Genomic DNA, 15,206 nt, shown 5'->3' on the forward strand with positions numbered 1-15,206 from the left:
CAAGCGTGGCATATGATGATTAAAATTGATTGAAGATTAAATTATCTAACAAACAATTTTTAGAGATTGATTTAAAATATTAAAATTTAGTAAAAAAAGTGTTTAGCTCACACACGTATAAAAATAACATTTATTAACGCCAATTATTGTAATGGTATAAATTTGGCCCTACCAAATCTTATACAGTTATACCTAACCCAGGTAATAAATGAATAAATTAGAAAAAAAAAACAGTTAATTGTGTCCTCTTTTTATACACTGCAAAATGTATATATAAAAATTTTAGGTTTCAATATTTCTCTTCATATTCTGGTCCAATAATAAAGGTTCAGGATCAAGCAAAAGACCTAATTCAAAGGGTTGGGCCTCACCAGTACCAATCTTCATCCTACGAAGTCGGTACCCACTACGACTTGTTTTAAAGAAGTCGGGCACGAGGGTTAGCTGGCAGATAAACACTCATTCAAATGAGTAACTGTCCCTAGAATCTCTCTAACCACTTCCACGAGCCATATCTTAACCTCCCTAAGATAATGGGACGGTTAACACCCTAAAAATATGGCACTACTCCAACGGTGGTTATTGGTTCACCACTACAAATACACTGACACCCCTCAGGTATCTCTAAGTCCAATACTCTCTAGACCTGCTCACACTCTTGCTAACTTAGGCATCGGAGTGTCTTTGCAGGTACCACCCCCATCTCCTCGCACGAACAAGTCGGACGGAGACTCCCGAGTTGCAGACTCATTCGGAATCCTCCCCCTTCACACATTTGGGCCAACCAACGCCGTTTAGCCCATCAATCTCCGGTTACCCACCGTAACATTGGCGCCGTTGTCGGGGACCCGAGAGATCAACCACTGATGGCAGACAGATCCCCCGAAGAGGGTCATGTGGAGACAGATTCTGAACAAGAGAATCTGGACACAGGCAATAATGATGCAGACTTCACCCTCCACCAGGGAATTAATGATCAACACAGGGAAGGTACCTCTAGAGTAAAAAATCTGAAGGTAAACTCTTCAGAAGGCCGCGAATCAGAGAAAGAGGGATCATCCCATGTAACTGAACTCATGGGATTAGTCCACAGTTGCCTGGAACAGTTAGAACAAGAACGGGAGCGACAAAAGGAAACTGAAAAGAACCTAAAAGAGGAGATGGAACGACGAAAAGAGTTAGAGAGAAAACTCTTAAAGTTAGAATCCTCCCTCAAAGGTCACAACTCCCGTGACGAACGAGAAGAGCCGCCCTTAGGAGGGGAGGATCCTTTCAGCGAGGACATAATGAGGGCAAAAGTTTCGAGGAACTTCAAAAGCCCCGATATGGACCTCTATGACGGAACCATGGATCCAAAGCATCACTTGAGCAATTTTAAAAGTCGGATGTACCTAGCTGATGCTTCCGACGCTACGCGATGCAAAGCTTTCCCGACCACCCTATCGAAAGCAGCGATGAAGTGGTTCGTCAGCCTCCCCCCGAGGTCGGTTACTAGTTTTGAAGACCTCTCAAGGAAGTTTTTGATGAGGTTCTCTATCCAGAAGGACAAAGTGAAACATGCACCGAGCCTCCTGGGAATAAAACAGGAGGTCGGAGAATCCTTACCAGCCTATATGGAAAGGTTCAACAAAGCATGTTTATAGATTCAAGACCTGCCCACAGAGGCAGTCATAATGGGGTTAGTCAATGGACTCAGAGAAGTTCCCTTCTCACAGTCCATATCTAAAAAACACCCCGTTTCTCTAAGTGATGTACAGGAAAGAGCTGAAAAGTACATCAATATGGAGGAAAACGCTAAGCTGAGAGACCTGAGTTGGCGACCTGGGCACCCTCCCTCAACAAAAGAGAGGGAGAGGGAAACCAAGAAAAAGGAAGAACTCGATCTCGAGAGACCAAGAAAATACCACTCTTATACTCCTCTGAAAGTTTCTATAGTGGATGTATACAGAGAGATTTGTAACACTGAAAGACTGCCACCTCCTAGGCCCATTAAAAATAAAAAAGGGGGGAGCCGCAGCGATTACTGTGAGTACCATAAAATATATGGTTACTCCACAAACGACTGTTACGACCTTAAAAATGTGATAGAAAAGCTGGCTAGAGAAGGTCGGCTTGATAGATATCTCATAGAAAGGTCGGACGGTCATGGGAAGAGAAAGCGAGATGATATGGATAAAAGAGACCCACCACCGTAGACTCCGGAGAGACATATCCATATGATCTCAGGAGGGTTCGCGGGAGGAGGACTCACCAAATACTCTCACAAAAGACATCTCAAAAGAGTCTACCAGGTCGGAGAGGAGTCATCCGACCTCCCTACCATTTCATTCACAAAAGAAGATGGGCAAGGAATAATCCCTGGACACGATGATCCAGTAGTAATAACTATGATCCTGGCAAATGCCCATCTCCACAGAACCCTAGTTGACCAAGGAAGCTCAGCGGACATCCTTTTTAAGCCCGCTTTTGACAAACTAGGGTTGGATGAGAAAGAATTAAGAGCCTACCCCGACACCATATACGGATTAGGGGACACGCCAATAAAACCACTGGGATTTTTGCCCCTCCACACCACTTTTGGAAAAGGGGAAAAATCAAAGACTCTGAGTATAGACTTCATAGTCATTGATGTGGGGTCAGCATATAACGCTTTAATCGGCAGAGCTACCCTTAATCGACTCGGAGCCGTGGTATCCACTCCCCACCTTTACATGAAATTCCCGACCTCAGCAGGGATAGCAACGGTAAGAGGAGATCAAAAGTTGGCAAGGAAATGCTACAATGAAAGCCTAAATCTGAGAAGAAAGGGCAGAGAAGTCCACACAATAGAGCTCGGCGGTGCAAGGGCCAGAGAAGAGATGTGACCACAACCGGGAGGAAAAACCGAGGAGATACAGGTCGGCAAAGAGGAAGGGAAAAATACTCATATAGGAGCCAACCTAGGGGAAACCCTAAAACAAGGATTGACTAAGCTCCTAAGAGATAACTCCGACCTCTTCGCCTGGAAGGCCTCTGACATGCCTGGGATAGACCCCGAGCTCATGTCCCACAAACTCTCAGTTTACCCGAGATCCCGACCTGTACAGCAAAAAAGACGCAAGCTCGGCCCAGAACGAGCCCTAATAGTAGAAGAACAAGTACAGGCGCTCCTGGAAGCTGGCTTCATCAGAGAAGTCAAGTACCCAACATGGCTAGCCAATGTAGTGCTAGTCAAAAAACAAAATGACAAATGGAGAATGTGTGTCGACTATACCGACTTAAATAAAGCATGTCCCAAGGACCCTTATCCACTGCCAAGTATTGATACCCTAGTGGACTCCAGCTCGGGGTATCAATACTTATTATTTATGGACGCCTACTCGGGATATAATCAAATCCCAATGTATGAGCCAGACCAGGAGAAGACATCATTCATCACACCCAGAGCTAATTTCTGCTACGTGGTCATGCCATTCGGATTGAAGAATGCAGGAGCCACATATCAAAGGTTGATGAATAAGGTGTTTTCGTCTCACCTTGGGAGTCTAATGGAAGTATACGTCGACGACATGCTGGTAAAGACCAAGAAAGAAGTCGACCTCTTGTTAGACCTCTCACAAGTCTTTGACACCATAAGGCTGCATGGGATGAGACTAAATCCCGCAAAGTGCGCCTTCGCGGTGGAGGCAGGGAAATTTCTAGGATTTATGCTAACACAAAGAGGGATCGAAGCCAATCCCGATAAGTGTAGAGCCATCCTAGAAATGAAAAGCCCGACTTGTTTGAGAGAAGTCCAGCAGCTGAATGGCCAACTTGCAGCCCTCTCCAGATTTTTGGCAGGATCAGCACTAAAATCCCTTCCACTGTTCTCCTTATTGAGAAAGGGATGTCAGTTTGAATGGACTCTTGAATGCGAGGAGGCGTTCCTGGAGTTCAAAAAGTTTTTAAGCCAACCTCCTATTTTGACCCGACCAGTATCTGGAAAAGACCTCGTCCTGTACTTATCCGTAGCGGACAAGGCTGTCTCATCAGCCCTGATAAGAGAAGATGAGGTCGGACAACATCCAGTTTATTTCATCAGTAAAGTTCTACAAGGCCCTGAGCTAAGGTACCACAAACTAGAGAAGTTTGCCTATTCCTTAGTAATAGCCTAACAAAGGCTACGGCCTTACTTTCAGGCTCACACAATAAGAGTCCGTACGAACCAACCCATGAAGCAAATCCTCCAAAAGATGGATGTTGCAGGGAGAATGGTTCCATGGGCAATAGAGCTCTCCGAGTTCGACTTAAGATATGAAACTCGTATGGCAATCAAAGCCTAATGCCTCGCCGACTTCGTTGCAGAATACGCAGGGGATCAGGAGGAAAAACCAACTACATGGGAACTCTATGTAGACGGATCCTTCAATAAAACAGGAAGCGGCGCAGGCATAATATTGGTAGATGAAAGAGGAACCCAGATAGAGGTTTCCCTAAAATTTGAATTTCCAGCTTCAAATAATCAGGCAGAGTATGAAGCCTTGATCGCTGGATTGAAGTTGGCAGAAGAAGTCGGTGCTACAAAGGTGATGATATACAGCGACTCACAAGTGGTGACCTCCCAGATAAGTGGAGAGTATCAGGTAAAGGACCCAAATATGAAGAGGTACTTGGAGAAAACTCTGGAGCACCTTGGGCGCTTTGAAGAAACCGAGGTTAAACACATAACTCGGGATCTAAACAGCAGAGCGGACGCCCTATCCAAGTTAGCGAGTACCAAGCCGGGAGGGAACAACAGAAGCCTGATCCAAGAAACCCTCCAGGAACCCTCAGTGGTAAAAATAGAAGACAAACAAGAAGTACTTGAGGTAGCCGGTTTAAACCTCGGATGGATGAACCCCTTGGTCGAATACATAAAATTTGACATCCTCCCAAAAGAGAAAAAAGAGGCCAGGAAAATCCGGAGGGAAGCGCAACATTACACTTTGGTGAGAAATACTCTCTACAGAAGGGGGATATCAACACCATTGTTAAAGTGCGTACCGACCTCAAGAACCACCGAGGTGTTAGAGGAAATCCACAGTGGAATCTGCAGAAATCATCTCGGAGCAAGGTCATTAGCCAGGAAAGTGATCAGAGCTGGATTCTACTGGCCAACCTTGCAGAAAGATGCCACAGAATTTGTGAAAAAGTGCCAACCATGTCAGATGCATGCAAATTTCCACGTGACTCCCCCAGAGGAGCTCATCAGCATCACTTCTCCATGGCCCTTTGCAAAATGGGGAATGGATTTGTTAGGTCTTTTTCCCCAAGCGCCAGGACAAGTCAAATACCTGATCGTGGGAATAGATTACTTCACAAAGTGGATAGAAGTAGAACCATTGGCCACCATCACTGCTCAAAGAAGTCGGAGGTTCCTCTACAAAAATATCATCACAAGATATGGGATACCTTATTCCATTACTACAGACAATGGAACCCAATTCACCGATTCTACCTTCAGAAGCCTAGTAGCCAGTATGAAAATAAAACACCAGTTCACCTCGGTGGAACACCCACAAGCTATTGGGCAGGTCGAGGCAGCCAACAAAATCATACTGGCAGGACTAAAAAGAAGATTACAAGAGGCAAAAGGAGCCTAGGCCGAAGAACTCCCCCAAGTGCTATGGGCTTACAGGACAACGCCCCAATCCGCCACTGGAGAAACGCCCTTCCGACTAGTCTATGGCGTAGAAGCAATGATACCAATAGAAATCAATGAACAAAGCCCAATGGTAATTCTCCATGACAAGATTGGAAACATACAGGGGTACAAAGAGGAGCTCGACTTGCTCCCCGAAGTCCGAGAAGATGCCCAGATAAGAGAAGCAGCGCTGAAGCAAAGGATGACTACAAGGTACAACAAAAAAGTCATTCGAAGAACGTTTGCCCCGAATGACTTAGTCTTAATCAGAAATGACATTGGAGTCAACAAATCAGGGGAAGGAAAACTCGCTGCTAATTGGAAGGGACCATACAAAGTCAATGAAGTCTTAGGAAAAGGTTATTATAAAATGACCGACCTGAATGGCACCGAGTTCCCAAGGTCGTGGCATGCTTGTAATATGAAAAGGTACTACAGTTAAAAAGCGAACTCTACTCCCTGATGTACTCTTTTCCCAACTTCATGATTTTTTCCCAAAATCAAAGGGTTTTTTCTGGAGAAGGGTTTTTAACGAGGCATCATAGTAGAGGCTAAGGGAAAATAAGCTATTAAAAACCCTTAGTAGCAAGAAGGTACCTCCCCAATCAATAAAGATCTTTTTTCATTTACAATATCTCTTATAAACTCCTTTCTATTTTCTAAATCTTTCTACGAAACGCGCCGACTTAAGCTCGACAAAACGTGAAAATCCCATGAACCGACCCAGATGGTCGTCAGGATAAAACGACGAGGTACAAGTCGGTGTAAAGAGGTTATATAAGTTGATCGTAAAAAACTCGGAAACACTTCGACCCGTAAATCGGAATAAAGAACCGAGTAGAAGAAAAACGCATCGCAAAAATAACCTAAGTCATAAGAACTCAATAAAACAAAGTTGAGTATAAGGAATAACAAAAAAGAGATTGAAAAAACCTAAGAAAAAGTTTAAAGGCTGTCCAAAAGTCCTTAAACAAAAAGGCTCAGAAAAACAGACAAGCCAAAGGGAAAGGTTTTCAGAAAAAGATAAAGGGGACTTCAAAAAATCAAAATCAGAAAAGCATACATGCATAAGGTAATTTAAACCCTTATCCAAAAAAGGGTATTTATTTTGTTAATTTAAAACCCTTATTAAAAAGGGTACTTTCTAAAATATTTTGTTTACGGCCTTAAAAGGCCAAAAGAAATTGTCCAAACACCACCAACAAACAACATATAAAGAGTTTAAAAAAGGGGGGACTCACAGGCCGAGCCCCCATATAGCCATAAAAAAGTTATTTCTGCAGAGGAGTAGACGGATCACCACCACCAGAGTCAGGAAGAGCGCCACCAGGACCGGGAAGAGAGGCAACCACGGGAGATGAAGAGGAAGTCGGAGGAACAACAGAAGAACTCGAAGCGTCCTTGGAACGAGGAGGGAACTCAATAATCCTCTGCCCCCGAGTCTTCAATTCTGACTCAGAAACGATTAAGGTGGCAGGAGGATCCACAATAGCACCATCAATGACGACTTTGTCTGAATCTAAAGGAGAAAGATCCAAGTCAGGAGCAATAACTCCGACCTGCTCCTTGAAAATCCTCCAAGCCTCCTCGGCACCATCAGCAATAGAGTCCTCCAACTCGGCATACGCATTTCGAGAGTTCAGCAAATCCTTTTTTACAGACACAAGATCTTGAAATAAACTCTGATAACTCTCCTGTGCTGTTTTCCTCAAACCCGCCTCCATGTTGCATTAGGCTTGCAACTTACTCTCCTTCTCCCGAAGGCTATCCCTCTCCGCCCTCAGCTTGGCGACCTCCAGCTTCAACTCCCTCCCATGCTCTTGATAAGAAAGAAGCCTTCCCTCCAACTCCTCAACCTTCGAGGTTAACCCCAAAGAGCTGAGAGGAGTCTTCTAAAAAATATCCAAGAGCTTGCCACAAACACCTGCCGCCCTAAAACTCTCCTCAGCCAGAGTGGTAAGGTGGTTCCGAACAGAGACATCATCCATACTTATATGAGGATAAATGTTCTTTCGGATGAATGCAAGAGCATCCGCCTTAACCCCACCATCAAAAGAAGAGCTAGACTCTAAAGTCTTGCGCTTCTTTTTCTCTCGCTCAGAAAGAAGTCGGGCGGAGGGGAGCGGCCGAGATAAAGATGAAGAAGAAATTACAATGGGCTGGGAAGGAGTCCCCATAGTCTGAGGAGGAGGAGGAAGAGGAGGAGGAGGAGGAGAGATGATCGCCCTGGTGCCACCAGTCCTAGCCCGAGACCTTGCCTTAGCCTCCTGAACTCTTTGGTAAGATTCCTGAGCATTCTTCCTTGCCATATCTGCAAAAGAAACAATTAGCAAAAATTACAAGTCGGCAAACCTCAAGTCGGCAGATACAAGTCGAAAATAAGAAATGTATACACATATATAAAAACTACCTAGTTGCGACCGAACAAAAGTCGGCGATCCCTGGAGGAATTTTCTAGTATCCAAGTATGGGGCCCTTCCCCACACTTCTCGAAAAAACCCCACAATGGCTGCCTCCACCTCATCCAGGTCGTCCAGACCGTACTTCTCACAGGGGGAGGCCTCCAACCAATAAAGGGAAAAGCGAGGGGAGGAATTCTCATCCAAGAAAAAGGGGTGGTGACCCTCTACAACTTGCACTTTGAAAAAATAATTTTTGAAGTCGTGGAAGGATTCGTCAAAAAGGGTGAAAATTCTCCGACCTTGTATGGCTCGGAAAGACACCCATTGCTGCTTGTTATTTAGCCCACTGAAGGGCTTAGTCATGTGGAAAAGATAGAAGAAAATCCTCAAAGAGGTCGGAAAGTCCAAAGCGTGACTTATAAATTGATAAATTTTCAAAAAACCCCAAGATTTGGGGTGAAGCTGGGTAGGGGCAACTCGACAGTGGTGCAGAACAGACATCTCAAAATTCGAAAAAGGAAGAAAAACACCCAAACGGGTGATCATACATTCATACATAAAGAAAAAATGAGGGGCCGCCTCATTGGCCCTCCCAAAACAAACCCGGTCTTCTGGACCCGGGACTACCAACTCATACTTTGGCTCGTCCTCCTCAGAAGTACAAATTCTGTAGCGGGTACGAAGGTGGGTGATAAATTCAGTATCGACCAAGGGTTCCTCCCCTAGGACCGTGACATCAACCCATTGAGAAAGAACATATACGAAAGCCATTTCTTTTCTTATAAAGGGTGACAAAAACCTACAAAAGAAAAAGAAAAGGAAAATAAAAAACACGGTCTCTAAAGGGAGGGAATACGGAACCAAAGTCTACAAACCAACCTATCTATCTACAAAATAAAAGCATGCAAACACAAAGCATGTTACGAAAGAAGAAAAGCTAACCTTTATCCAAAAATGAAGTTGGAAGAAGCAGAAGTCTCTGAAACACAAGAGTGCAGCACGAACGAAGAAAGAGAAAATTTGAAAAATCGCAGAAACGAAAAAAGGAAAGAGAGGGAAAGTATTTATAAACATGCTAAGGGACATAATGGTAAAAGCGGGGCAGTCATTAATGAGAATGCACCGTTACCAAGACCTACGCACATCCCTAACGGACGCGACGCTTGATTAGACGTAACTGTCAGAACCAAAAGGACACGGAAAGTCACGTCGGTCCTCCAACAAGTCGGCTATGACCCCGAATAGAATACTCGAACCCAAATCTTGGAAAAATTGGGCTCGAGTAAGGGCACTGTTCATACCCTGGCCCAATAATAAAGGCCCAGGATCAAGCAAAAGACCTAATCCAAAGGGTTGGGCCTCACCAGTACCAATCTTCATCCTACGAAGTCGGTACCCACTACGACTTGTTCTAAAGAAGTCGCGCACGAGGGTTAGCTGGCAGATAAACACTCATTCAAATGAGTAACTGCCCCTAGAATCTCTCTAACCACTTTTACGAGCCATATCTTAACCTCCCTAAGATAATGGGACGGTTAACACCCTAAAAATATGGCACTACTCCAACGGTGGTTATTGGTTCACCACTACAAATACACTGACACCCCTCAGGTATCTCTAAGTCCAATACTCTCTAGACCTGCTCACACTCTTGCTAACTTAGGCATCGGAGTATCTTTGCAGGTACCACCCCCATCTCCTCGCACGAACAAGTCGGACGGAGACCCCCCGAGTTGCAGACCCATTCGGAATCCTCCTCCTTCACACATTTGGGCCAACCAACGCCGTTTAGCCCATCAATCTCCGGTTACCCACCGTAACAATAACAAATAACAAAAAGCAAAAGAAAAGAAAAGGAAATATATAATAGCCACACAACTTGGTGTTGTACATCGAAATTATTTGAGATTCAAATAACATCAATTACCTGTGCATAGGTTGCTGTCTCCATTTACAGCCTCTATTATATCTTATGGAATGTGGTTTGGGAGAAGTCATGTGTATGAAGCATTAAATGCTGCTAACTACGTCGGTTATCATTCAAAAGATACATACTTTACAATGTATTGAGTGCATATATAGCTGCTATATGTGTATAACGTATATGGTTTTTTTTTTTAATTTAGTAGAAAAATTTATTAAAGGGCAATTTACATAAATAAAATAAGTGAAGGAAACCTATACCTAAATACAATATTGGAAAACTGCATACAAAAATGCAACAATTGCAATTATATGTAATTCACGACACGCTAACGCGAATTTTAAATACACGTAATCTACTACATCCTGTCGCAGATTACGTTGAGAACCTGGCATCACATAATCCGCTATACCCTATAGCGGATTATGAGGAGAGTGGCTCATTATAAAAAAAAACAGAAATACCTGTGTAATAGTAACAACCCATGATGCAAAATGCACGAATTGATACAAAATGTAATCGTTATAAACAATAAGTCGTACAAAAATAATAGCCATCAGGCATTAACACTAACACAAAATTAGTTAACTACATAAGTCATACAAATATAACTGTCACAAGTCGTTAAAACTAACAGAAAATAAATAAGTCATAATTCATACAATGATAACGGTCGGAACTAACATAATGGGCGCTACTGCTGGTCACCATCAACATCATGGTCGCCCCCGAATGGACCAAGTAGGTGCAAGCCTGTGCTACATCGAGTCGGACGCCTAACTCTGGTCGCCTGCCGATCTCCGGGTGGAGCCTTCTGTAGCCCAACTCCAAATGCAGATGGCAGCATCCCCCCCATGCCGAATCAAGTGTCGTATGGATTGTCTGCGAGCTCATTCAGGTCGACCGGAAACTGGGACTCAGGAACCTGGGACGACACATATCCTAGCTGTGGCCTGTACTCCGGAGGCTCAGACGGACCACCTGGAATCGAACTCTGGCACTGATGAACGTCGTCACCCCGTATCGTCTCAGCGAAATCTGCATAGAACTGTGGTCCAGCCAGCTGATCGTCCAAATCCATGGTGAAAGTAGTGGTAGCAAGATCAACTAATATCTGCGTGCTACACTCATGCAGTACTTGAGAGCTAGATACGTGAGTAAAAGGTGTACCACCCATAATAGCCTCCGCAGTGCCACCAACCTGAGTGTTAGTAGGCTGACTACGGGACGATCCAGCCTCGTCATCATGGTGGACGGAAGGTGCTCGTCCAGCACGAGCAGCCCGTCGTCTAGCACTAGATCGACGAAGGCGATGATCTGCCTGGCCTTCGTCATCACCACCAAGCTGCTCCTCCTGCATCATGTCGTCGAGCCAACGCCACTCGCGATCAGTGGCACATGTACCAATGCGTCGTCTTCGCTCCACACGTCTGTTATCAGGCATATCCGACGCTGGTACTCTAATGGGCGCCTGCGACAACCCTCTGAGTACAGCATCGTCTGGAACCTGCATCAGCCTGGGGTCTACGAACGCAATATCTGGTGATAGAATCCTATGTGCAACACGGTACCACCAGTCAATGTACTCAGCGGATGGACCAGGATCAGTCATTCTCTAGATACTCAACACAGAACGAACTCGCTCGTCCCAATGCTGATGCCATGTCCTATAGTAAGTGGGGAACCATCTATCTCCACCCCTGTTGTTCTTACTATGAAGATACTCTATGTTCAGGGCTGGCTCAGGCAGATGCTGTACGCCCCCTAGCTGTAGGAAGACCCTATCTCCCTGATGCCACTCAATCACTGCAAAGTATATCAGACTGGTGACGGCTCACCATAACCGGTTGTGCTCCTCAGTTAGTATCTTTGGATGAATGACTGCAAGTACGTCCAGAGAACCATAAGGCTCCCACACAATCTGATAGTCAGGAGATAAGTCAGCATTGTACCAATGTATACAAATAAGTGGGGGAAGAACTAATAAAATATTAAAAACAAAAATAAATTACTTACATCTCGATTACCCAGTCGATCCAATGCCAGACAATACTGAATAATTCGTTGTTCCTTCCCATCAGAAGTGGGTAAATATGTGGCCCATCTGAGTGACAGAAATATCACATAAATATGTAATTTCATATATAGAACGTTATTAACTTGAAAGAATACGTGTATTAAATTATACCTGGATGCCAACAAAAAAGAGAAAGCGTCAAAATCCTGCGGCCTCAGTGTGGGGAACCGCCAAAAGATCCATGACTGTAGCAACTGTAGGGGCCCAGCCAAGTTGGTGACGTTTCTATTTGCCACCCTACACATGCATTGGTACAGCCACGCCAACGCAACGGCACCCCAGCTATAGTTGCCCATGTTGTCAAGTCTCGCCACAAATGGCAACCAGCGAAGGTGAGGTGGACCCGATTACCACTCTTGTCCATGAACAGCTGTATCGGGCAGCCCCAGCTGGTATGCCACATCCTGGAGCGTGATAGTACACTTTCCGAATGGCATATGGAAAGTTTGGGTCTCAAGCCGCCACCTCTCGATAAATGCGCTGACCAGAGGCTCATCCAACTAGAACCAATGCGCGTTCAGCGTAGCCAAGTGGTACGACCCAACCCTCTCCATGTAAGATATGATCCTATCATGTAATGGCATATTCTATTGTCTACGGATGCTATAAATACATCGGGTTAGCTGCATATTCAAAAATAAAGAATACCGACTTAATTTCTAACAATGACATCATCAAACCATAGCTTATGTTTCAAGTCTTAAACTACCTAGGTTTTAAAATTACTAATTTACCATCCACAACTTAAATTCCAAATTCTCTACATTTAATTTTAAATGTTAAATTTCAAAGTTTAAATTTCAAATTTTGATTTTCAAACCCAAAGTTAAACTAAGTCTTTATCTTTCTAATTAGTAAATTACTTCCTTAATATTAAATAAAATATACAGTTATTATCCAATTGAAAGAAAATAAAGAGACTTACCTCTTCATTGATGGTTCCGGCTACGTGAGCAACGCCGTCGAGCCGGTATAACCGTCGTTCATCTTCCATTCTTCTACTGCTCCAAGAATATCCTCTCCCTTCTCTCTACTTTCTCTCTCTAAGTTTCTTTCTCACTTTCTTCAAATGAAATCAGCTACAGTCTCACGCGATTTTTATAATGAGCCAATCTCCTCATAATCCGCTACACGGTATAGCGGATTGTGCCTTCTGCATATTTGGTCATAAACTGCTACAACCTACAAGGTGTAGCAGTTTATGTGATGTCAGATTCTCAACGTAATCTGCGATAGAGTGTAGCGGATTACGTGTATTTGAAATCCGCGTTAGGGTGTCGTGGATTACATACAATTGCGATTGTTGCATTTTATCTGCAGTTTTCCAATGTTGTATTTACGTAAAGGTTTCTTTCACTCATTTTATTTATGTAAATTGCCCTATATATAACGTATTCATTTATAATTTCTTAAAAAAAAAAGTAGTTTTTGTGAACAGTTATTTTTTTAAATAATATAAGAAATTTACCCAAAAAATGTATTATATATATCCTATATATATTTTTCAAGTTTAGTAGAAAAATTTATTATATATATAACTTATATACAGAACAAAAAATAACTCATGAACAATGGTTAGTATTCAATTATTTTAAATATTGCATATAGTGAAATTACATCTTTACTCCTACCTGGTGGCAGAACAGCTCATTCTAGATTTTTAATACTCAGTACAATTACTGATGACTCTATTTACAACATCAAGCATGACAGTTTGAAGGTTGAGATGCTCATCTAGAATAACTTAATAATTTGGGATGAAGCTCCAATGCTTAATAAAATGTGCTTTTGAAACACTTGATCGGACGTTTAGGGATCTTATGTCAGTACCGATCAAAATAAGACACATCAACCATTTGGTGGTAAGATTGTGGTTCTACGAGGTGATTTTAGACAAATACTTCTGGTGATTCTGAAAGGGAGTAGACACGATATATAGTCATCATCTATTAACTCATCTCATCTATGGTCATTCTGTAAGGTTCTGAAGCTGTATATGAACATGAAGCTTCTAATATCTTCTTCAGATCAACATGATGGTGAAATAAAGAGATTTGTTAATTGGATACTTGATGTTAGAAATGAAAATATTGGTTTTTCTGTTAGTGACGAGTCAGAAATTGAAATTTCAGATGATCTGTTGATTATAAATACTGATGACCCTCTTTCTCATTTGGTAGACTTTGCATATCCAAATTTGTTGCAAAACATGTCAGATTATATGTATTTTTAGAGTAAGACAATTCTTGCACCCATGCTTGAGAATGTTGAGAAGATAAACGATTTCGTCTTGACAATCTTTCTAAGGATGGAAAATGAGTATCTAAGTTTTGACATAACATGTCAAGCTGATGAGAAAGAAGATGTACAATAAGAGTAGTTCACACTAGAGTAATGTTTGGGACTACCCAACCACAAGTTGACTTCGAAACCAGGAGTCTTTGTAATGCTACTATGAAACATAGACCAGACTTCAGGTTTATGCGATGGGACAAGGTTAATAGTTAACGAACTTGGCAACAACGAAATTGGAGCGACGGTAGTGACCGGTAGAAATATTGGTGACAAAGTGTACATTCCAAGAATAAACTTGACCCTTTCAGATTCAGGATTGGCATTTAAATTTTAACGGAGACAATTTTCATTAACAGTGTGTTTTGCAATGACCATCAACAAAAGTCATGGTCAATCATTATCACATGTAGAACTTTACTTGCCAAAATTAATGTTCACCCATGGATAATTTTATGTTGCTTTGTCAAGAGTTAAGAGTCGCAGTGGCTTCAAGGTTCTAATTTTGGACGAAGACGGCAATTCAAAGCCATTAACAACAAATGTTGTGTTCAAAAAAGTTTTTAATAATATTTAAGTAAGGAAAATAGTATTTTTATTTTAATAACGTCTATGATTTTCACTTTTGTACAGATATTTACTGTAGGTATAACTAATTTATCTATAATTCTGCTTTTAAACTTGAGATGAAATGTATAACAAGAAGCAAAATATCATATGCCAATTGCATTTCTAATGAGGTTAGTAAAGTATTAGGTTGTCGATAAATTTTCATTAGTCTTTAGATATAAAGTTTAGTGTAAAATTGATATGCCACTAATAAAATTATATATATTCTTATTTTTGCAGATCTTTTTTCTTATGACTTAA

The 15,206-nt window shown here is 42.5% G+C and overlaps 1 protein-coding gene across 1 annotated transcript in view; it reads right to left on the bottom strand.

Annotated features, from left to right (window-relative positions):
- LOC127743085 (shikimate O-hydroxycinnamoyltransferase-like) overlaps positions 1 to 7,365 on the bottom strand; it is a 13,479-nt gene extending 6,114 nt beyond the window's left edge. Inside the window, exon 1 of the mRNA XM_052255737.1 lies at positions 6,935 to 7,365. Within this exon, the coding sequence (XP_052111697.1) occupies positions 6,935 to 7,365 (431 nt within the window). The remainder of the gene's footprint in view (positions 1 to 6,934) is intronic.
- Positions 7,366 to 15,206: the final 7,841 nt, after the last annotated feature.

Source organism: Arachis duranensis, chromosome 10 (assembly GCF_000817695.3).
Source record: "Arachis duranensis cultivar V14167 chromosome 10, aradu.V14167.gnm2.J7QH, whole genome shotgun sequence".
NCBI classification, from domain to species: Eukaryota; Viridiplantae; Streptophyta; class Magnoliopsida; order Fabales; family Fabaceae; genus Arachis; species Arachis duranensis.